The 23,084-nt window shown below is 43.8% G+C and overlaps 1 protein-coding gene across 2 annotated transcripts in view; it reads right to left on the bottom strand.

Moving 5' to 3' along the window:
- The window catches only part of STAT6 (signal transducer and activator of transcription 6), a 2,965,055-nt gene that overhangs the window by 973,994 nt on the left and 1,967,977 nt on the right, over positions 1–23,084 (bottom strand). For both annotated transcript variants that reach the window (XM_044083659.1, XM_044083658.1), the window contains exon 10: positions 13,557–13,739. In XM_044083659.1, the coding sequence (XP_043939594.1) occupies positions 13,557–13,739 (183 nt within the window). The remainder of the gene's footprint in view (positions 1–13,556; positions 13,740–23,084) is intronic.

Consider the following 23,084-nt stretch of genomic DNA (forward strand, 5'->3'; position numbering starts at 1 on the left):
CTTGAGACGTACCTCCCTGGACTACATGAAGAGATACATGATTGAGCTCTCTGAATGTGTCCCAGGCAGGGATGCCCCTAGCCTTAAGCACAATTCTACCGTCACCCAGAATAATGCCTCAGTACAAACTGAAAATGGTTGACTAACAATTGACTTAGTTTCTGGTGTCATTCCAAAGGGATCCAGTACCTGACAGCCTGGGAAAACATGACTTACAGACCACGATGCTTTGCCAGAGATGGCCTGCATCTGTCTCCCTTGGGCTTCAGGCTTCTGGCAAAGGCTTTTGCCTCCCCCATTGTGCCTTTTTTAGACAATGCCATAAGGTCAAAACTACCAACATGAAAATTTCATCAAAATGCAAGTAAAAGGTTATGCTGCTAAATGCTAGGAGTCTAAACATGAAACTGCACTCATTGCAAGCAATTTTAACCCTGGAAGATGCTAATATTTGTGCAGTCACAGAAACCTAGTTCAAAGCTGTGGAGAGCACCCCAGCCATACCAGGCTACTCATCCTATCATAGAGTCAGACCCCAAACTATGGTCAGCAAAGCAAAAGGAGGTGGAGTTTCAATATACATTATAGATACCCACATCCACGCTGGTCGAACAGTATGATGCACAGGAAACAGTCCAATTAACCATTGACAAGACCCCTATTCAAATCATAGCTAGCTACAGGCCCCCAACTTTGACTCAAAATGCCCACTACACCTATCTGGACATCTCTGAATCTATCAAGATTCAACCCTTTACCCTGATGCTGGGTGAGTTTAACTATCCAACCATACACTGGAAGAGCTACACATGCCAAAACACAAATGCCCAGAAATTCCTTGATTTCGTCAATGCAGGCGCCTTGGACCAGGTGGTTGACACCCCCACAAGAAATATCTTAGACTTTGTATTAACCAGCATGAGTGACCACTGCAGGATCCCTACAATGTCATCCTCCCTGGTAAGATCCGACCACAAAGCAGTCACCATCTCCCCCAACACCCCCCCCCCCCCGCAAGGGTAAAACATAAAAACTTCTCCAAAGCTGATTACAGCCTATCCCTTTCTATTTGCCTATACTCTGACATCTTTATCTGGTAGGGAAGGTGGTCTCTAACTTGCAATCCAAACTTCTTCTTAGATGGAGTCACTTCTTCATGTTTTCACCTTCACTTAGGTCTTTCCAAGTTTCCTTACTAGCATGCATGGTCTCACAGCCAGTTCCAAGACAAGCTAACAGACCTGAATGATATCGTTGTTAATATCTGAAGATTTATTGACCAGAACTGTGACTCCAGTTTAAGTGTCACACCCTTTAATGTCATAAAATCAGCTGTTCACTGAGCCACCTGTGTTAATAATTCTAGTGTTGACTTCCGATGGTGATGGGGCTGCTGCCACTGGCACTGAGGAGTCACTGTATCTGTTCTGTGTTCAAAGCTGAACCTATTAGCTTTGATGCTAGTGCTGGTGGACTTGGTGAAGTTGACCAGAACCTGCCAAGATTTCTGCTGGTGTTGATGAGGTTGGTGAGGTTGACCTCTCAGTTGATGGCATCATTACCCTTCGCATGAAGCATGCCATCAGAGCCTAATTCAGCTTCACCATTGCAGGCACCCTTGCAGTGCCCTCTATGGCATGTGTTCTTACTCTGATATTGGTATAAAACTAAACAGCAGACAGTCTCTTCCTGGTCCTGTGTTTGTCCCACTTGTCAAGCAGCAGAAAAGGGGGACTTAACAGCTTGTATACTGTCCCACATCAATGTCAGCCTACAAATAAAATTCTTCTTTATGACCCATGTTACTGAATTTAACAAGGCAATTGATCATTTGAGTACAAAAGGAGGAACACTAAAATGTTGGATGGAAATCTTATTTTGGGTGTCCAATATGAGACAAGTCAAACAGAGATCTTATATAAGACACCCTTTCTCTTTTCTGGACAGATTTCTGCCACATCAAATCATCAGGCAAAGCTGCTGTGGATGGTGAATAGGCTGTGCATCCTGACTTGGTTCATCACTTCTAAGGTCTTTCCTGCCTCAGTGTGAGGATATATATTTTGAGTATATGGTTGCCAAAATCAGATGAACCTTCCTCCAGGATGGGCCAGTGATAAATTAAAATTATCATTAAACAGATAGGCTTGAATTTTGCTGGGAGAGTTTAACTGTGTTGACTATGATGTGGTCATAACTTTAGCTTTATCTCTACATACTACACAATTATTTGCTGGATCATTCACCTGCATGGCTGGTTTAACCTTGCCTTGTGTCACTCATTCCAGTTATTTAACACATTGATTCTTCCTCTCTGAGATTTTTTTTTCTTTTCATTCACAAAGAAGCCTTGATTACTCATGTTCTCAAGAAACCATTTTTGCATTTAAGCAACTTTTAGAATTTTTGCTTAACTGCCAAACTTCCCTTTATGAGCAAGGCTATTAAGAAAGTGGTCTATGACTGGATGTATCACTGCTTAATATCTCATGACCTCCTTGATCTTTATCTGTCAAGTTTTGAATCAAGGCACAACCCGATTCAGGTTGTTAATGCCCACCTTATGGTAAGAGATCACTACACATTTTACTATGATCCTCTTGATATCAGTGTGGCCTTTGCCACAGTAAAATTTGATATCTTTATGAAACACCTTCAGATTTAGCATAGTTTCACTTCCACCGTACTCAAATGGCTTGCCTATTACCTTTCAGGATACACTGAGCAAGTGGTGTCTTGAATTAATTCCTCCAACAGCCGTCCACTGACTTGCTGTGTTCTCAGGACTTGCCTGGTCTCCCTTATTGCTTATGGTATACATGTTGCAGCTTTGAGAAGTCATGCAAAGGAGAGATACTAGCTGTCATCTATCAGTGATATACTGATGGCATCCAGGTATACCTCTCCCTTTCTCAGGAGCTTATGTAAGATTGTTCTGTCTTTGAAGACTTCTTGGATTCTTTCAGTGGGTGATTCTTAGTACACTTCAGCTCAACCCACAAAGACTGAAACAATGCTGTTGCAGACTACTGTCCACCAATCATATAGTCCCCTTATTTTTTGGGAGGGAAATCAAAAGGAATTTGCATATTTGCTACACGATCTGGGTTTGATTTTTGCCACCAAGGTGTCACTGAATGACCATTTGTCAGTTATCTCCATGATGCCTTACATCCAGCTGACAAAAATATTACCCAAATCATTTTCAGATCTTGTGATGGTGATTCATTGTGTCTTTTTATTTTTTCATTTCTTAACCAGGTCGATGTACTGGTCCAAAATTCATTTTCAGCAACCCAGGCCATAGGGATACAAAATACAATAGGAAACAGGAGTCAGGAATTTCAGGAGTAGAATGTAGAACAATTGAAAATAAAAACACTGGTAGCACAACCCAGAAAACACATGACTATGTTTATTAGAAGTGAATCACTTTCGTCTAGCTAATAGCCCAGATTTCATCAGAAAAAAGTAAAGAAAAAAACAGACATTTATATAAAACGATGGGAGTGATTAACAGCTTTATAACAGATTGGGCTTGCTTTAACAGGAGGTAAAATACACATTTATTTAAACCAGGAGGGGTGGTGGCATACAATCTGATTTACCAAATCATTTCCTTGTACAAGGTTTGCATCACCACCCCTAAAATTACAAACCACTTAATTCACTATACAGAAACAGAACTTCCTAAATGTTTTGCAAACCGTGTGCTTAACAAGTGCATTCACATTATCACAACTCTTAATTGCTAACATATGCTCGCAAATACGTTTAGTAATGGTCTTATTGTTTTACCAAAATAAAACCCATACATTCTGAACGAACGGCAATGCAAACACCACTTGACAATTAAAATGGCCAACACATGCAATCGCCTTTGGATAAACTACATTAGGTCCTTCCAGAATAAATGTACATCGCTTACAACAACCACATCTGGACATATTGCCCTTCTTTATATCTTGGTATCACCCCTGTATAAAACAATCTTAATATTATTATTTGAGTTGTATATAAACAAAGGGATGGTGCCTATCTTGAACTTAAAATGTTCATCATTGATCACAATAGTCCAATTCTTTCTTTCTTTTTCTTACAGTTCAATTCTTCTTCAAAATGTGACTCGCAAACCTGGTAACCAAAGGATGTTGTAACAGCATAGTTCTCTTAAAACTCTTAGTGGCCAACCTGTTTTCCAGCTTAACCAAAGCCTTCTTTAGAAAGGCCTGGGTACATATCTATCACCATTGTTGGCCCTTGATATCACACATGGTTTGATCCATGATAGGGGATGGGTAAGCCCTAGCCGCCAATAAACTTATTAACTTGATATATTCTGTATCAAAGTTCTGGTTATCAGAAATCATTCTTAAAAGCTGATTGGATTGAGATTTCATAATTTCTTTTTTCTGACTAACATGACTACTACAAAAAATGTAAATATGATTAGAAAACACGGTTGTCCTATAAATATTGGAATCCAAGATCTCCATCCCCTCCTTTTCATACAAATGTTAATCTAAAAAATTAATACTTTCTGTATATACTGTATATGTAAAATGCAAAGCCTTAACTGCTCTGCCCCATCCATAATAAAATTACAGGACATCAATCAAAAACTTGTCACCGACACTGAAATATGTTTAAAATTACTAACTTGCTACTAAATGCCAAAAACAAGCTTATGCTATTCCAAAAAAACACTTTAATCAGGAACATAGATTTCATATTACCTCAAGTAATAACACAAAAATAGAAACCATAATCCAAACTAAACTTCTTGGAGTTATAATAGAAGACAACCTCAAATCTGATCACTACATACTTCATTTCATCAAGAAAACTTCCCAAAAATTCAGCTCCCTCTTTGGGGCAAACACTACCTGACAGCTCAAGCAATGATTACCTTAGCAGCAACATACCCCCCTTCCTTCTCTGTTATATGCTTCCCCTATTCTTATACATATCAACACTAAGTATAAAACTAAACTAGCCTCCTGCTACTAGAAGGCAGCTAAATTTGCAACCAACGTTATAAAACATACCACTGGCTTGTGTTAAAACAATTAAACATGCTTGAACTCCCAAACTATTTGACATACTCGCAACTAATCATTGCCTACAACCTATTGTACTCTCCAGACAAATGTCCAGCATTACAAAATACTCTACTGTACTATTCACTCACTAGAGACCTTCACTCCAGTAATAAACTCTTACCATGTATCAGTAAGACATTCAACACTCTAGAGACTCTCTGCACTCCCATTGTGTCAAAACTCTGGAATGAAATCCCCACACAGTTAAAACAGATAGAAAACTTAAAACAGTTTTCAAAACTTTGCTTAAACAGCACCTATATCAAAGATTGCTATATTCTTCCTGTTCACCTCAATAGCTTTTCTTGGTGTACTTTTCTCCAACGCTTAAAGCCATTTTGCTTCCCAATCTTATGTACCTTATGGCTCCTCCTCATACTTTACTAATTTCCTAAACTCTTCCTCTTCCTCTCACTCCACTACACTAACTACTATTCCTCCACTGTCCAATTCCATAATTTCTCCTTTCATATCTGTCTCATCATCAATTTTTAAGCTACATTATTTTTCTGTTTGTAAAATCTTACTAATCTCAAAAACACCCCAGTTTGATAATTTCTCTGCAGCCTTCATGCTATAAATACATTAACTGTTAATTGTATTTTATTTTTCTATTCCATAATTAGCCAATTTATGTTAATTTCTCTCTTTTTTGTGTTACAATTTTATGTTCACGTCAAGAAATATTAAAAAAAAATCATGTAAATCAGCTCATGTATTGATGTTTTTACCCTACAATGTATAAATGTTGTTACCCACAATTATAAATGTGCATCATGTGTGACTTAAATGTGGTGCTTTTCTCCCCGGGCCTCCACTGAAACTGGATTTTACCCAGATAGACTTTTCACGGTCAACTAAGACAAATAAGCAGATGAATAAATAAATAAATATATAAAATCTCTGTGAAATCTTCCAAATATTGGCAAACCATGTTAAGTGAACTGGCCCCTCAAGACCAAATAAAAAAATATTAACCAAAAAGCAATAATATGCCTTTGTTATACATCCTGTGTACACTGTTAAGCAATAATACGCCTTTGTTATACATCCTGTGTACACTGTTCTCAACATATAAATGCTCCCAATTTCCCAAAAAATATGTTTGTAAAAACAGATGCCAACAGGAAGCTCCCATGGACACCATAGAAATCTGTCTAAAATGTTTACCTTCAAAGGTGAAAAAAGTTGTTGTTAGAACAAGCTCCATAAATGTACATGAGGTATTAATCAGAGCAGTAGTAAATGATGATGTACAAACATTTCCACCACCTCAGTGGAATTTTGGGATCTGAAGTAGTTACTTCATTTGATCTGCAACCTGTGGGAGTCGGATCCGACCTCGGATCCGAACCAGCAGCTTACCAAGCTTCAAGATCCGAGCTCCTAGCTCCTCCCCCCTACCCATAATCCCTTACTACCAACCACATTACCTCAGATCGTTTTTTGCCACGGCTAAAGACAGTTGCTTCTTAGTGAAGAGCTCCTGGCCTGGTGAGATTGTTCCTTTTCTAAAAGTTAGTTTCTAGTTTAAATTGTGTGTGTGTTGTTTTTTAGCATTAATCTATCTTACCCACTTTAAAAAAAAAAAACTTTTTCCCCTTAGTTTAATTTTTGTCTCTCCCCTCCCCCCTTAGTGTTTGGGTGTGCGTGTGAGAGAATTATGGCTGAGTCTAAGGCTATATTTTCTAAGTGTACTGAGTGTGGCCACAAGCTTTCCCCAGCTGATGGCCACACTCAGTGTGTTTTGTGTCTGGGGGCAGCACATTTGTCGGAGGCCTGCCAGATTTGTGCGGCCTTCAATCCTCGGGCACTTAGGGACAGGAAGAACAAGCTGATCCTGGCGGGAAAACTCCCGCAGGAATCAGCTTCTTCTTCCTCTCCCAGCCGGGTCCAGGCTACTCCTGTAGCTTCGGCGCCGGCTACTCCCTTAGCTGTACCCGGGACTCAACCTCCCTTATCGGGTACTAGCTCTGTGGAGTCTGGTTCTTCTTCCCACAGGGAGAAGAAGAAACACAGAGAGAGAGGGTCATACTTCTAAGAGGCGGGCCGAGTCTCATCCCTCGGCTCCGCCTGAAAAGATTTTGAAGTCCCCTGAGAGGGTCTCCGGATCCTTGTCCTCTCGGCTCCGTTCACCTTCCTTTTCTCCGGAGCCGGAGGAGGAGGATAGGTCTCCCTCGAGGTCTTCGAGGCGGCCTTCCCGGCCTGCTTCGACTACCTCTTCGTGGTCCACTAGAAGCATCTCCGAAGCAGACATGGATCGGATGATGCGAAGATTTTTGCAGACCCAGATGCAGATGGGGATGCTCTTGCCTCCCCCCCCCCTTTGGGAGGGAGTGCAGCCCCCATTTTTGCCCCGATCGCTCCTTCTCCGACCCGTTATCGGGTCTCGGAGTTTTCGGATCCAGGCCCTTTCAGATCCGGGGATACGTCGGCGCCGACAGGGATAGTGTCTTCGATGCCGACTATACCTTCGAGCTTGTCGGATCCAAGCTCTCGGGGCCGAGGGTTGAGCATCGGATCCGAGGGAGTGGTTGTGTCTTTGGCGCCGATGGGGCTGGAGCACACCACTACCTCGGATCCGATTGCTTCGGCTCCGACCCAGATCCTCTCCTCGGAGCCGAGGAGGTTGCTTTCTTAGGCTGGTGATAGTGAATCTCCCTCGGCTTTTGAGGTGGTGGAGAGGGTACTGTCGAGGTCATCCAGGTCCCCGACCGGGCCTTCGGATCCTCCCGTGCTCCCACTGTATCAGGGTCTGTCTTCGCTCATCCGTCCATCTGGACAGCCTGCCCAAAGCCTCCAGTTAGTTCCTAGGGAGGAACACCAACCGGTGGACGAGCCTTCTTGAGACAGCCTCGCCGAAAAGGTGCCTCGGAAGCACCAGTGCAAAAGGAGGCACTTGGACTCCCCCGAGTCCATTACCACGGATACGGATTTGGAGGATACGGAGGGTTCCCCAAGGTCACCCACTGAAGATGTCTCATTTGGAGACATCATGGAAATGTTGCGTATAAGAGGGGGGTGGTCGGCCCAAAAGCCCTCCCTGGACGAGTCCGTATTTCTGGAGGCCTTTGAGGCAGGCCCATCTACCTCCTGGGTGTCCCCCCCCAGCCGACCCCTTGGTGGACCTAATTACCACCAGGGCTTGGAAGGAGCCCGACACTGTGGAGCCTATCCCTAGATGCCCGGATAAGGTCCTCAGCCCTCCCTCTGATAGACCTTCTTGGTCCAAAGGCGCGCCAGTGGCTGCCACTAAGAAAGAACTTGCCCAGGAAAGTTCTTCGGTCCATCCGCCGGACAAGGAGTCCCGGGCTTTGGACCATATTGGGAAGCGGATGTTTGCTTCAGCAACCTTTGCCATAAGGTCGCTGAACTACATGGCACACACTATCAGGCTACAGCGTGACTTAATTAAAGAATATGCTGCAGCCCCTCCGGAGTCCATCTCGGTCCCAGACAAAAAGGTTTTTGAGACCCGAATGGCCACTCTAAAGTCCATATCAAATACATCTATGCGGCTTCTTTCCCATGCCACGGAAAGAGCCGCTAGAGCTAGCGGAGCGGGAGTAGTCTTGCGGCGGCACTCCTGGCTCCGCCTTTGCGACTTCACGGATCCCTTCAAGGCGTCCTTCGCGAACGCCCCTTGCGATGGTTTGGCCTTATTTGGCTCATTGGTTCGCGACATGCTAGTCCAAAGCGAAAAGGATGGGAAGACGCTGTCGGCTGGAGTCCGCTTCTCTAACCCCCAAAGATCCTTCTCCAGGAATCAGAAGGGGCAAAAGAAGCTGTGGTTCCGTAAATCTCAGCAATCCCATCCTGCTGCAGACAACTCGTCCTCTAGAGGCAGAGGAGGACAAGGTGGACACCGGCCCAGAGGCAGAGGGGGCCCGCGTAACTTCGGGTCTAGAGAACCCTTCTCGGAGGAACCTGCTCATCAGCCCTGAGGGCTTGCCCGACTGTCCCTCTCTGGAGGCAGTCGGAGGGCGATTATCGGAGCACCTATCAAACTGGGAGTCCATTACAAACAATCGATGGGTGCTCCGGATAATATCCAGAGGTTACACAATACCGTTCTTGCAACCCCCCCCCCAGCCCAAACATCTCCCCGATGTTCCACCACATCAAAGGGAGTCCGCAACTCAAGAAATTTTAGAGTTGCTAAGAAAAAGAGCCATCCAGCCCATCCCCCCAGATCAGTCCGGATCGGGTTATTACTCCAGGTTCTTCTTGGTGCCAAAGAAAACGGGGGACCTCAGACCCATTCTAGACCTTTCGTTCCTGAACCTGTTCATACCCAAGGAAAAGTTCCGGATGGTCACTCTCCAATCTATTCTCCCCCTTCTGCAGGAGAATGACTGGATGTGCTCACTGGACCTCAAAGATGCATACTACCATATACCAATGGACAGACGATCCAGGAGGTTCCTCCGCTTCCAGCTGGGAGCCAGTCATTATCAGTTCAGGGTTCTTCCATTTGGCCTAACCTCAGCCCCCAGAGTGTTTACCAAAGTCATGGCAGTGGTTGCAGCCCACCTGAGACTCCAGGGCATTCAGGTGTTCCCTTACCTGGACGACTGGCTCCTCACCTCCCCCAACAAGCATCTACTGGTTACGGCGAGAGATTACGCCCTAGCTCTGTTTGGTCATTTGGGCATTTCAGTGAATCTAAAGAAATCCTGCCTGTGCCCCACTCAAGCCCTAGAATTCATAGGGGCCAGGTTGGATACTCGAATCTCCAGAGTGGTTCTGACATCGATCAGGCTAAACAGTTTGTCTCGCCAAGTCTTGGACATTCTTCACAGCCCCGCTCCTCCAGCAGAATTAGTCCTGAGGGCGTTAGGATCTACGTCGGCAGCGATCGGCCTTTCTCTCCATGCCCGTCTGCGAATGCGAGTGTTACAATGGACTCTCCAGGTCCAATGGTCTCTATCGGTCCATCTCTTGGACATGCCGATTCCTCTGAACAGGGCATGCAGGGACTCCCTACTTTGGTGGTTGCAGACTCAGGAACTCAAAGAAGGGAGACCCTTTGTGATTCCCCCAGTCAAAGCCACGGTGACCACGGACGCTTCCTGCCTCGGGTGGGGCAGGCATTATGCAGGCAAATCCGTCCAAGGCACGTGGACTTCTCTAGAGACTGCATTGCATATCAACGTCCTAGAGATGAGGGCAGTGCTGTTGGCGTTGCAAGCTCTCCATCACCTTCTACCTCTGGGGACTATTGCAATCCAGACGGACAACATGTCCGTTGTCTGGTACATAAACAAACAGGGAGGAACCAGGTCTTAGCCCCTGTGTCGAGAAGCCATGAGAGTGTGGGAATGGGCTATTTCCACCAACCGCTTTCTGATAGCAATGCACATTCCGGGGCGGGCCAACATATTAGCAGACAACTTAAGTCGGGTATTTCTCAGCCCTTACGAGTGGTCTCTGAATCCCTCTGTCGTGAAGCAGATATTCCTCAAATGGGGTCAACCTCGCTGTGACCTTTTCGCCTCGCCCCTAAACTCAAAATGCAGCGATTACTTCGCGATAGTTCCCCCCAGAGGGGAATCCCCCAGGGACGCTCTGGTTCATGCTTGGCCGCCCGGTCTCCTTTATGCGTATCCCCCTCTTCCCCGATGACAAAATTCATCCAGAAAGCCTGTCGGTTGGGGAGCAGAGTGATTCTCATTGCCCCATTCTGGCCTCGACAAGTCTGGTTCCCTTTTCTGCAGTCTCACAGTGTGGCCCCCCCCCATGGATTCTGGATCCCAGACCAGACCTAATCTCGCATCCGACGAGATGCCACACTCCGAACCTGGTCAACCTCAAGCTCACAGTTCCGTTAATGGCTAGGACTCCCGGTATCTCATCCCCGGTTAAGGCTATTCTGGTGGCAGCTCATAAGCCGTCCACCAGAAAGCTCTACAACAGTAAATGGAAAAGTTTTTCCATCTGGGCAAAGGATAAGGAATTGGATCCCTTTACGGTTCCTATCCCCACTATCCTGGACTTCCTATCCCTTCTTTTTAGGCAGGGAGCTAGTGCGTCCAGCATTAAAGTCCAACTTGCAGCCATCTCTCATTATCATGTGGGGGATGGCGTAAATTCTTTGGCGTCAGCTAAGATATGCAAAGCCTTCCTAAAAGGCGTTTTTCTCTTAAAGCCTCCCATTAAGCCGGCTATGCCTCCATGGGATCTTACCTTGGTCTTACAAGCTTTAACAGGACCACCTTTCGAACCGGCGGCCTCAGTGCCTTTAAAATTCTTATCTTGGAAAATGGCCTTCTTGGTTGCTATTACCTCGGCCAAGAGGGTATCAGAGTTGCAAGCCTTGTGCATTAAGTATCCATACCTTATTTTTCACAAAGATAGGGTGGCCCTCAGGACTAATCCTTCTTTTCTGCCCAAGGTAGCCACAGAGACTAACATTAATCAATCTATTAACCTCCCTGTTTTCTTTCCTAGCTTCCAAAACAAAGGTGAATACACATTGCACAAATTGGATGTACACAGACAACTACGTTTTTACTTGCATAGGACTAAAGATTTCCGCAAGTCAGACCAGTTGTTTGTTTCTTATGCTAAATCAGCCATGGGCAAACCAATTTCTAAGGTGACAGTAGCAAATTGGATCTCTCAATGTATCAGACAAGCATACATTTCAGCTGGGAGGCCAGCTCCAGTTGTTGTTCGGGCACATTCTACTAAATCTGTGGCTACCTCAACAGCTTTTTGGTCTAGAGTTCCAGTAGACGATATCTGTTCAGCAGCTACCTGGTCTTCTTCCCATACGTTCATTTCTCATTACAAACTGGACATGATCTCCAGAAGTAGGGCTTCCTTTGGCTCCGTGGTGCTTCGGAATATCCTTCCGTAGGGACCACCCAGGGCCTTTAGGTAAGCTGGGGACTCTGTCCCACAGGTTGCAGATCAAATGACGTAACTACTTCAGATAAAGAAGTTATGTATTCACCATAACGTTCCATCTGAGTAGATACTTCATTTGTCTGCAACCGACCCCCCCCTGCCATCCCCCGAACCTCGGTAACGTATTGTCCTGTGGAGAATTTCTTCTCCGTCTTTAGCTTATAGGGCAAAATAACCGATCTGAGGTAATGTGGTTGGTAGTAAGGAATTATGGGTAGGGGGAGGAGCTAAAAGCTCGGATCTTGAAGCTTGGTAAGCTGCCGGTTCGGATCCGAGGTCGGATCCGACTCCCACAGGTTGCAGACAAATGAAGTATCTACTCAGATGGAACGTTATGGTGAGTACATAACTTCTTTTTATCTTCTACCATATTAGGTAGCCCTAGGAAAGGCCATTGCAGTAACCCACTGAAGATCCTCTAATATTTCTGTGATTAAAATAAGATATTTTAACAATGACTTACACACAACTCTTAAGTTTCAGACAGTTATTAAATATCACTCCAAGATTTTGCACCTTCAAAACCAACTATAACAAGTTTCCATTATAACTCAATAAAAATAACACTGCTGCAGCTGGATACACGAAACAGTTCCAGTTTATTAGAAATAAATCCACAAGTTCAGATTGAGCGCTTTCTTCCCTTTCAAAAGGGATTTCATCAGAATGTACCACTTCCAATCTAATTTCCCCTTAAATAATAAAATAATAAATTTCATCATCCAATTAACTACATAAAGCGACACATTCCTTATAAACATTAAAATACAACATATTGCTAAAAATAAACTGCTAAAACTTTTTGTTCATTAATACAACTTTTATAAAGCCAAAGAATATACTTACATATAATAATTTAATAAAAAAACTACACATGAAGTATTTGTAAACTAACTACAAACTTTTAAATGTGAATTATTTCATGAAAGCTGCTTTTTTGTGTAACAAGGGCTTGATGGAAATTTTGTCATTAAGCCCAGGGTCTTCACTTGCCTGTAACTTAATTTGCCACCTTACCTCCTTTTCCTCAGTGTGACTTCTATAGTCAACTTTTTTTGGATTTTGTAACACTCTAGTATAGCAAACTCAAATTCAGAAAAACTCGGGAAAACAATAGAATGCTTATATAATGCATTATTCGTATTATTAGTTAGGTCCACAGACCCATATAGGTTTAATTTGCCTGTATATGTTCTATATTAGAGTTCAGCCAGGCAAGTCAGCTTCCAAGTTAAACCTGATGGGAGATTTTCCTGAACTATACATGGTACCATGCAAGACAGTTCCATTCCTGCAGTACTTCAAACTGCATGCTTTGGGTTCATGCCCTTCCTTGTTTACAAAGTCAGATAGCTTAAGGATCCCAGGAAGTTAAAAAGTAGGTTGCCACCCATCAGTGTTTGAAAACTAAAATATAAGCAATGGCTTTGCTATAAACTTTACTAGAATCATTATATCATACTTTATGTATTTATGACCAAAGTAATTTATTCCATGCAGTCAGCTATTAGACTATTTAATTAACATGCATCATTGTCTTACTTTAACACTTGACCAGGTGTTCCCAGGTTTCTAGCTTGCATCTCTGTGATCACCATGGCCTTCACAGTAGTCAATTTCTGACACATACCAAGTAGCTTCAGTCCTAGCAGGAAGCGAACACCAGTATCAAACCTTGCTTGTGTTTTAAGAACTTGGGGTGGTTGTTTGTGTACCAGAAATGTGCTGCAAAGGATATAAAAAAGCAATAATGACTGTGTACTGTTTTTAGTGAACAGCATTTGAATGTAAAATGAATGAATAATCAATGCGGATACAATGCTTTAAAAAACATAGTTACAATTGAACTGCTAATAATTGCTAGTTATCTTCCTTCCGCATCATTGCTTGGCTCATTATGCAGTCTTGCAATAGCCTCCCTTCCCATTCCTCCCACCATAGATGTAAGAGTGAAAAAGAGTTTGAAAGTATAGTTGTTTTAGCAACTTACCTTAAATGTAGATATTTGAAAATATTCATTCTTGCATTCAAGATTCCCTTTTACCTTCCCCTTATTTTTTTTTTCGTGGACCTGGGCTTGGAGTGGGTATCCACTTGCAACTCCTCGCTGTTCATTTTACTATTCAGTGTTGCAGTCATTTTTTGTAGCATGAGTACCAAAGGAAAAACCAGAGGGTGGCTGGCAGAAAAGGAAAAATTATGACCCTATAGGATGGCAAAGGCAAGTCTTGTCCTAACTCTGGATGCCATCTTTAGGCTATAATGCCTTGAAAAGGTGAGCCCAGTGGACTACTTGGCCATGTCTAAGATTGACTGGGTGCTGATCCCGTATGGAATGCTGTGGTGGCTGAAGTAGCTATAGTGGAGTAGAATTTGACGTGCCCTGGGATTGTTTTGCCATTTGGACAGCAGCAGTAACAAATGCAATGTGGAAGCAGTTTGGAGATTATTGACTTATTAATAAACACAATAATCCCCGTGGTACAGAACCCAATGAAGGCAGTCCCACGAGCGTTAGTGTTGGTAGTAAAGTAGGCAGGCTCTTCAGTCCAAAAAAGTCTCAAACACCAAGTTTATTGACAAAAAGCAGTAATTCCATTAAGCTCTTTCATTTCCAAATACACGGAAACTTCATCAGAATAAAACTGCCAATGTGAGAGTGTTCAATCTCGCCTTTGTTCTTACACATGGGTTCGGAGCTGATCCTCGGCTCCGTGCCGGCCGACTGCAAGCTCTGCATCGAGAAGAAGCTCGAGGACATCTAATACCCACAATCCCCCTCTGCCTTTACCTCAGATCTAGTTTGCCGCTGCTGCATACGCATCGCTGGAGGCTAGCTCGAGGCTTTTTACAGATAAGATTTTATCTATTTTGGTTAAATTTTCAAAAACTTCTTTAAGATCTAGTCATTGAAAGTTAGTGTACGGTGTGTGAGTAGAGCAGAATTCTCGGTTCCATTAGATTAGTTTAACTTAGTTTAACTAACTGGTATAGAGTTTTTCGGGGCCCACCACCCCTACTTGGATAACTTTGACAAAAATTTTTGTAGTCTTGCTTTTTTTAAGCAAGTGACAATCGGACTTACAAAATACCGGATTTGACATTTGTTACCTGGATTTACTATTACTGGACTGGACTGTCTCTTTCTCTTTTATTATGTCTGAGAAAATAAAATCTGGCTTCAAACGTTGTCAGTGTGGCCAAAAGATGTCGGTCACAGACAACCACAGTTCCTGTGTCTACTGTCTTGGCCCTCTCCACTTACAAGAGGACTGTTCTATTTGTCACTCTTTTAGTGGGAGGGTCATGACAGATAGGCGCAGGAAACTGATGGATAGAGGATTGTTGAAACCCTCTTTCCAGGAGGCTCTGGATGCTTCAGACCAGGCATCCAAGTTCGAAGGTCGAAGACGCCGGAGCCCAAGTCATCGGCTCCGAGCTCTTCGGTATAGTTAGATCACCGGTTCCACAGACTTCGGGCCGAGTGTTCAACTGTTGGCAGTTTCGAGCCTCGAGTCTTGGAATCGGTGACGGAGCTCCCCCCACCGACTCTGCTCAGCCCGGCTCCGCCTTCGGTCCCTTCGACTCGCTCTTCCAGGCCCCTTTCCGACACCGATGTGGACCGTGTGGTGCAGAAACTGATGGAGCATACGGCCCTATCCAAGCTTATCTCGGTCTCCTCTCAGTTGATGTCGAGACTTGAAGGCCTGCCACTATCTCCATCTGTTCCTCCTCCGAGACCTGTCCAGTCTTCGGAGCCGGAAGAAGCTGAACTGATGATTGTGGAGCCCTCGGTGCCAGAACCGTCTTTTTCTCGGTCGGCACCGTTCACCTCGACTCCATCCGATCCGGTACTGGAGTCTCGGGCCGAAGATCCGTCCTTGGTTCCGGGACCGAGTCGGACCGATGTTTCGTTCCGACGCTCCTCTCGGGCCTCGCACGGATCGACTCGGTTCCGCCTCGGGTCGGTGCCTTCGGCTCCTGTTTCGGGATTCTTCCCATTTCTTCGAACCGAGATACCTCGACTCGGGACCCGGGGCCTTCGACCATGAAGAAGGTGTTGTCTACCCAGACAACCACATCAGCAGGTACAGCTTCTCCTCCCCACAAAGGACCGTTATCCTCCTCTGCACCCACGGCCACGCCCAAGCGCCGGGCACCAGTGTCTCAGCCACCCCTGGAGGGTGCCCCTCTTCCTCGGAGGCTTCTTCGGATGCTCCCACGAAGAAGTCCCTAGGAAAAGACTGTGTAAGAGGAGACACTTGGATTCTCCACAAGAATCCTTGACATCTGATACTGACTTAGATGAGTCAGAAGGGTCCCCTAAGTCACCTTCAGAGGATGTCTCTTTTCTGACATCTTGGAGATCCTAAAACAGAGAGGTGACTGGCAAGCCCTCCCCCCTTCTGAGGATGAGTCAGTTTTGCTGAAGGCATTTGGTGCCCGCCTTCCTCCTCCTGGGTCACTCCGCCTTTGATGAGTTAATGGAATTAATTGCTCAAAGGGCGGGAGACTCCTGACACGGTGGAACCAGTCCCTAGGAAGCCAAATAAGTACATTACGGCACCACAGGACAAGGCTTACCTCACCAAAGGAGTTCCAGTAGACGCCATGGTGGTGGCAGCGCCACGAAAAAGGAGATGTCGGAGTCTTCCTCATCTGTCCATCCGCCTAACAAAGATTCTAGGACCATGGACAGATACGGGAAGCGATTTTCAGTTCAGCGGCTTTCTATGCTCCCTGAACTATTTGACTCATTTTACACGCTTACAGAGGGATCTAGTCAAAGAGTTGGGAGATACCTCCAGGGTACTACAGATGCCGCTGTTTCAGAGAGAGTTACAGCATCTCAACACCCTTACGTCCATTGTAAACTCGTCCATGAGGCTGATATCCTATGCAGCCGAAGGATCGAGTAGGGCAGCGGCTTCAGCGATTGCTCTTCGTAGGCAATCCTGGATGCGCTTATGTTCGCTTATGGAAGCCTTCAAGTCTTCCTTTACTAACGCCCCATTTGACGGAGCCACACTTTTGGCCCTAAAGTAAAGGAGACCCTTACCCGGTGTGAACAGGAGGGAAAGACTCTGTCTGCTGTCGGAGTCCGTTTTCCACCCTTCCAGACCGTACCCCAAAGGGCAACGTGGTGGGAAAATGTGGTTTGAAAACCCCAAGGATCTTTCCCAAACACACAGGGTGATGCCCCTCTAGAGGCAGAGGGGGCAGAGGTGGAAGATGCCGCCTGGCGGCAGAGGGGTCCAAAACCAAGGTGACAGGGATAATCTCCTGGCAAACCTTTTCAGCACTCCTGAGAGGAGGCCCGACTGTCCTGCTCTGGAGGCAGTCGGGGTCGCTTAGCTTTATACCCTCAGGCCTGGCAAAACCTCTCTTCAGACAATTGGGTAAAAAGCATAGTTACCAGAGGTTACAAAATCCGGTTTCTATCCACACCCATTCCAAAGAAAAAACTCCCAGATGTACCACCCCATCTGGCAGACCCAGCAGCTACAGAAATTTCAAAGCTGCTAGAAAAAGAGTCATCCAACCAGTCCCAGCGGACCAGATAGGATTCGAACTTACTCAAGGTTCTTTTTAGTTCCAAAGAAAACAGGGGACTGGAGGCCGATTCTGGACCTAAGCCATCTCAACACCTTTGTCAAGAAGGAAAAGTTCCGAATGGTCACGCTTCAATCGATCCTTCCATTCTTACGGAAGGACGACTGGATGTGCTCGATAGATCTGAAGGACGCATACTACCACATCAAAATGGCCAGGGCGTCCAGGGATCATTTGTGCTTCCGGCTGGGAGCCAGTCACTTTCAGTTCCGAGCCCTGCCCTTTGGTCTGACTACAGCCCCCAGGGTCTTCACCAAATGCATGGCAGTGGTAGCGTCTCATCTGAGGCGCCTAGGATTCCAGGTGTTTCCGTATCTGGACGACTGGCTCCTGTCTGCCACCACCAGGCGTCAACTGATACAAGCCAGGGATTACACCCTACAACTTTGTACACACCTTGGCATTTCAGTAAATTTCGAAAAATCGTTGCTGCAGCCATCACAGCATATCTTATTCATAGGAGCGGAATTAGATACGCAACATTTAGTTCTAAAACTTCCTACAGAAAGAATAGTAGCACTTCAATTCAACATATTCCTTCTACTGTCGTCCAGAAAGTCCCCGCAAAATTGTTCTGAAAGTTTTGGGTCTCATGGCAGCTTCTCTCATTGCGATACCATTGGGAAGACTGCACATGAGAGTGCTACAATGGCTTCTGTTTGCACAATGGTCATTCCAACAACTTCCACTGACTCACGAAATATTGATAACGAAAACATGCAAATCACACCTAATGTGGTGGTTACAGACTTGCAACCTATCCAGCGGAAGACCATTTGTGCTACCCGCACCGTCAGCGACGATAACCACGGACGCTTCCCTGATAGGGTGGGGGGGCATCTTTCAGGGACAGACAGTCCAAGGCGAATGGACCAATCTGGAGTACAATCTGCACATCAATGTTCTGGAGTTGAGGGCAGTGTTTTTGGCGTTGTAACACTTTGCTCCCCTTCTTCCTCCAGGGACCATTGCAGTTCAGACAGACAACATGTCCGTAGTTTGGTACATAAACAAGTAAGGGGGAACCAGGTCTTACCAACTATGCAGAGAGGCCATGAGAATTTGGCAATGGGCAGAGTCCACCGGTCGCTTTCTGATCGCAACGCACATCCCGGGGTCATCCAACGTCATAGCCGACAGGCTGAGCAGGGCAATACTATTGCCTCACGAGTGGTCCCTCAATCAGTCAGTTGCGAGAAGGATTTTTCGCAAATGGGGCCAGCCTACCTGCGATCTGTTTGCGTCTCCAATGAACGCCAAATGCAGGAGCTACTTTGCCCTATTACCCTCCAGGGAAGTCCCCAGGGACGCTGGTGCACGATTGGCCCCGGTCTCCTATATGCTTTTCCTCCATTTCCCTGATTGCAAAGTTTATACAGAAAGCCAACAACCTTCAGAGGACTATTATTCTCATTGTCCGTTCTGGCCTCGTCAAATTTGGTTCCCTTTCTATTGCATCACCGCATTCGGGGACCTTGGATGCTGGACCCAGAGCCAGATCTACTGACTCACTCGTCAGGAGTTCCTCACCCATCTCTAGAATCTCTCCATCTAGCAGCTTGGCTGCTCCGCTTCCTTTCTAGCCAGGTCGGTTCCACTTACTTGGCGGTTCAAGATATTTTAGTAGCTTCTCATAAAGTTTCCACTACTAAGACTTACACCAGTAAGTGGAAACGCTTTGTCTTTTGGGAGTCACATCATTTGGACCCTGTTAGAGCTCCGTTAAACAAGGTTTTAGAGTTCTTGACTGAACTATTTCATGAAGGAGCTTCCCGGCTACTTTAAGAGTACAGTTAGCTGCCATTTCTAACTTTCATGTAGAGGAATGTGGTGCCTATTATGGCTCACAGACTGTCTAAAGCCTTTTAAAAGGTTCTTTTCATATCAGACCACCAGTCAGAAGTCCGACATCACCGTGGAATTTAAACCTGTTGCTCTCTAAATTGATGTTGCCACCCTTTGAACCAGCCTCAAGTTGCACATTGAAATTTTTGTCATGGAAAACTTTATTTCTAGTGGCCATTACATCTGCTAGACGAGTGTCTGAGCTTCAGGCCCTTTCTGTCAAGCATCCTTATTTAATATTTCATTCTGACAGAGTATCCCTATGCACTAATCCATCCTTTCTTCCCAAAGTTTGTTCTTCTAGTAATATTAATCAGTCCATTGAACTACCCACCTTCTTTAAGAACCACTCTAATAAATTGGAGTATATGTTGCACAAACTGGACGTCCATAGACAACTCAGATTTTATTTGGATAGAACAAAAGATCACAGGAAATCTGATCAACTATTTGTAGCCTTTGCTGACAGCAGAAAGGGTCTTGCAGTTACGAAACGAACTCTTTCTAAATGGCTAACTGACTGTATCACATATGTTTATGAAGCCTCTGATCAAACACTATCAACAAAACCCAAAGGACATTCAACCAGATCAGTTTCTACATCTTTGGCTCATGCAGCTCGCTACCACTAGACACTATTTGTGCGGCTGCTACTTGGGCTAAACCACATACATTTATATCTCATTACAAAGTGGACAGGGTTTCTAGGGATAGGGCAACCTTTGGTTCCACTGTGCTCAAGAACGTTCTCCCTTGAGTTCCTCAGGGTTATGGAGCTAGGGACGCTACCCATGTGTAAGAACAAAGGCGAGATTGAACACTCTCACATAAAGAAGTCATGTCCTTACCATAACGTTCCATGTGGAGTGTTCATCTCGCCTTGGTTATTACACTCCCACCCTTCCCACCCTTAGGAAGAACGTTCGATTTGGTGTCTGGTCTGGAGTATTCTCCTTCTGCTGTTGCAGTATTAGTGTTACTATCATACCTTTGGTATGTTTGTATATATGTACTTGTATGTATATAGTTTGGATGTGTGCGTGCTTTATGTCTGGTTTGCTTGCAAACTAGATCTGAGGTAAAGGCAGAGGGGGATTGTGGGTATTAGATGTCCTCGAGCTTCTTCTCGATGCAGAGCTTGCAGTCGGCCGGCATGGAGCCGAGGATCGGCTCCGAACCCATGTGTAATAACCAAGGCGAGATGAACACTCCACATGGAACGTTATGGTAAGGACATAACTTCTTTTTATATCAACCCACATATATAACAGAAAATCAATTAATCCAATTAAGTCATTAAATCAAAATGCATAAATTTAAAGGTACATAGTGCAAACTGTGGTTATTATGTCGTTCCAATTTTCTTTACATAATAGATGTTTTAACAATACAAAAAGAACACTACCTAAAACCACATAAAACCAATAAATACATTCAATACAAATACCTAATGTATACATAAAAATAACAAAATGAAATAAAAAGCACTAAACGTCCAAATTCCCAAATAGGGCGCATTGGTAAAAGTTCTAATAAAGTTGAATCTCTAATGACAGAATATTTCTATCACCTAAAACATACAGATGAGTTAAAACGTGTATAAGGGAATGTATGTAAATATTATTTTATTAATGTTAGATGTTGAATGTAATGATATAAAGCTATTACTATTGTACTTCATTGTAATATTAAAGTTAGAAATGTAACAACAAAATAATGTCATACACATTATTGTTTTAATAAAAATATATAACATAAAAAAGATATATTTTATATTTTGTATTGTGACAAATAAAAAATATATATTTTATTGTTATTGATTATTGACTTTTTGACAGATTTTCTCTCGTTACCCATAGCCATGGACACAAAGAGCTAGTCAGTTTGTCGATTTTTTTTTTCTTTGTCCTGTATAGGTAAAATCAGAGTGGTCTGGGAACATCCAAGGAAACCAGGTTTCTCACCCCATTATTTTGAGGGTTAGAAAAAAAATGCAAACGTCAGTAAAGCCAGCAGAAAGGATAGGAAACACAAAGATAAACCAAAATGTTTTTCTAACCCTTTGGTTCGTCTGGTGACCACATATGGATGCAATACACGGGGGTTTATGAATATTATCAACAGACACTGGAACATACTTATGGCCGAGGAGAACTTACATCCATTTTTGGGTGACAGATGTTCTTTCTCATTCAGGAAAGGATGTACATTAGGTTCCCTTTTTAGTCATTATAAGAGTGTGGTACCTAGCTCTATGGTTCCCACTCAACATACACTTACAGGTGGCCCACTGATAGGTTGTATGCCATGTGAACATTGCATTCACTGCTGTAGGGTTCAGAAAACAAGGGAATTTAGTAGACGCAACACATCGATGGTTTTTAACATTAATTTTTGGGCTAATTGTAGCACAGAATGGGTAGTTTATTTGGTCACTTGTTCATGCTCCTCATTCTATGTGGGACAAACATCTAGACCTTTCCGTCTTAGAATTGGGGAGCATCTCAGTGACATTAGGAACAAACGTTCTACCAATGCTTTGTATAAACATGTGTGCAAACACAATACTGCATCGTTTTATTTTACTGTTATAGATTGTATTGTGGATAAATGTAGGGACAAATCAGGATGGCATGATTTAATGATCAATTATAAAGCACCAATGAACTGCTTTATGTGATATGTATATATATATGTATATATATATATATATATATATATATATATATATATATATATATATATATATTAGTGTATTTTTTGTTGCTTATGTTTACTCAGTGAAGAAGGCTATTACAGCCAAAACCGGTAGTTGGGGTTTATTTCCCTCTACCTTGTTATGTAATTTTTATTGTTTAAATAAAATTGTGGATTTCCACCTTTTCTGCTGGCTTTACTGACGTTTGCATTTCCTATTCCTTGAGCCGTACAGCAGCCGTACGTGCATCACGCAATTACTTAGGGAAAAAAAACACAAGTAAATGAATAGCTTGACTCAGAGACAATTGTGTTACTACTTTTATCATGAAGGAGGGATTGGTAAGGAGGTACACCCTGCCTTGCTGAAAATCTAAAAATGGCTTCCCTGCACATCCAGGCTTGCAGTTCTGAGATCTGTTTCACAGAAGTGACAGCCACCAAGAACAGCATCTTTCAAAAAAAAAAAAAAAAAAAAGTGGGGCTGAAGCAGTTAGCTCAAAGGGGTTAGGCTTGTTTTTTTTTTTCTATGGCATAGCTACGATTCCATAAAGGACAGATTTCTTTTCTTAGATGTCTAAGATCCATTACCCCTTTAAAAACTGTTTTACTGAAGGCTTTGAGTACAAAGGAGGTCCATTGCAAGGCAGGCTGAGCTAGCAGAAGCATGGAACTATTAAAAAATTGCAAAAATGTCATGTTTTGAAAAGGATCAACAAATAATCTAGAACCAGTGCCACCTTTGCAGTATTTGAGTCTTAGTCTCCAAACAGGCACCAGAGTAGTAATATTTCCTCTTTGCTCTGCACAGTGTCCTTGTCTTAGGTTTTCTAGTCTACCTCATGACACTTAATATGTTCTCTGAACATATATGCCTAACTGAGGTTAGGTTGAAATCATCCATGCTGTCAGATT

Source organism: Protopterus annectens, chromosome 9.part0 (genome assembly GCF_019279795.1).
Source record: "Protopterus annectens isolate FY-2018-M chromosome 9.part0, PAN1.0, whole genome shotgun sequence".
In the NCBI taxonomy this organism is placed as follows: Eukaryota; Metazoa; Chordata; order Ceratodontiformes; family Protopteridae; genus Protopterus; species Protopterus annectens.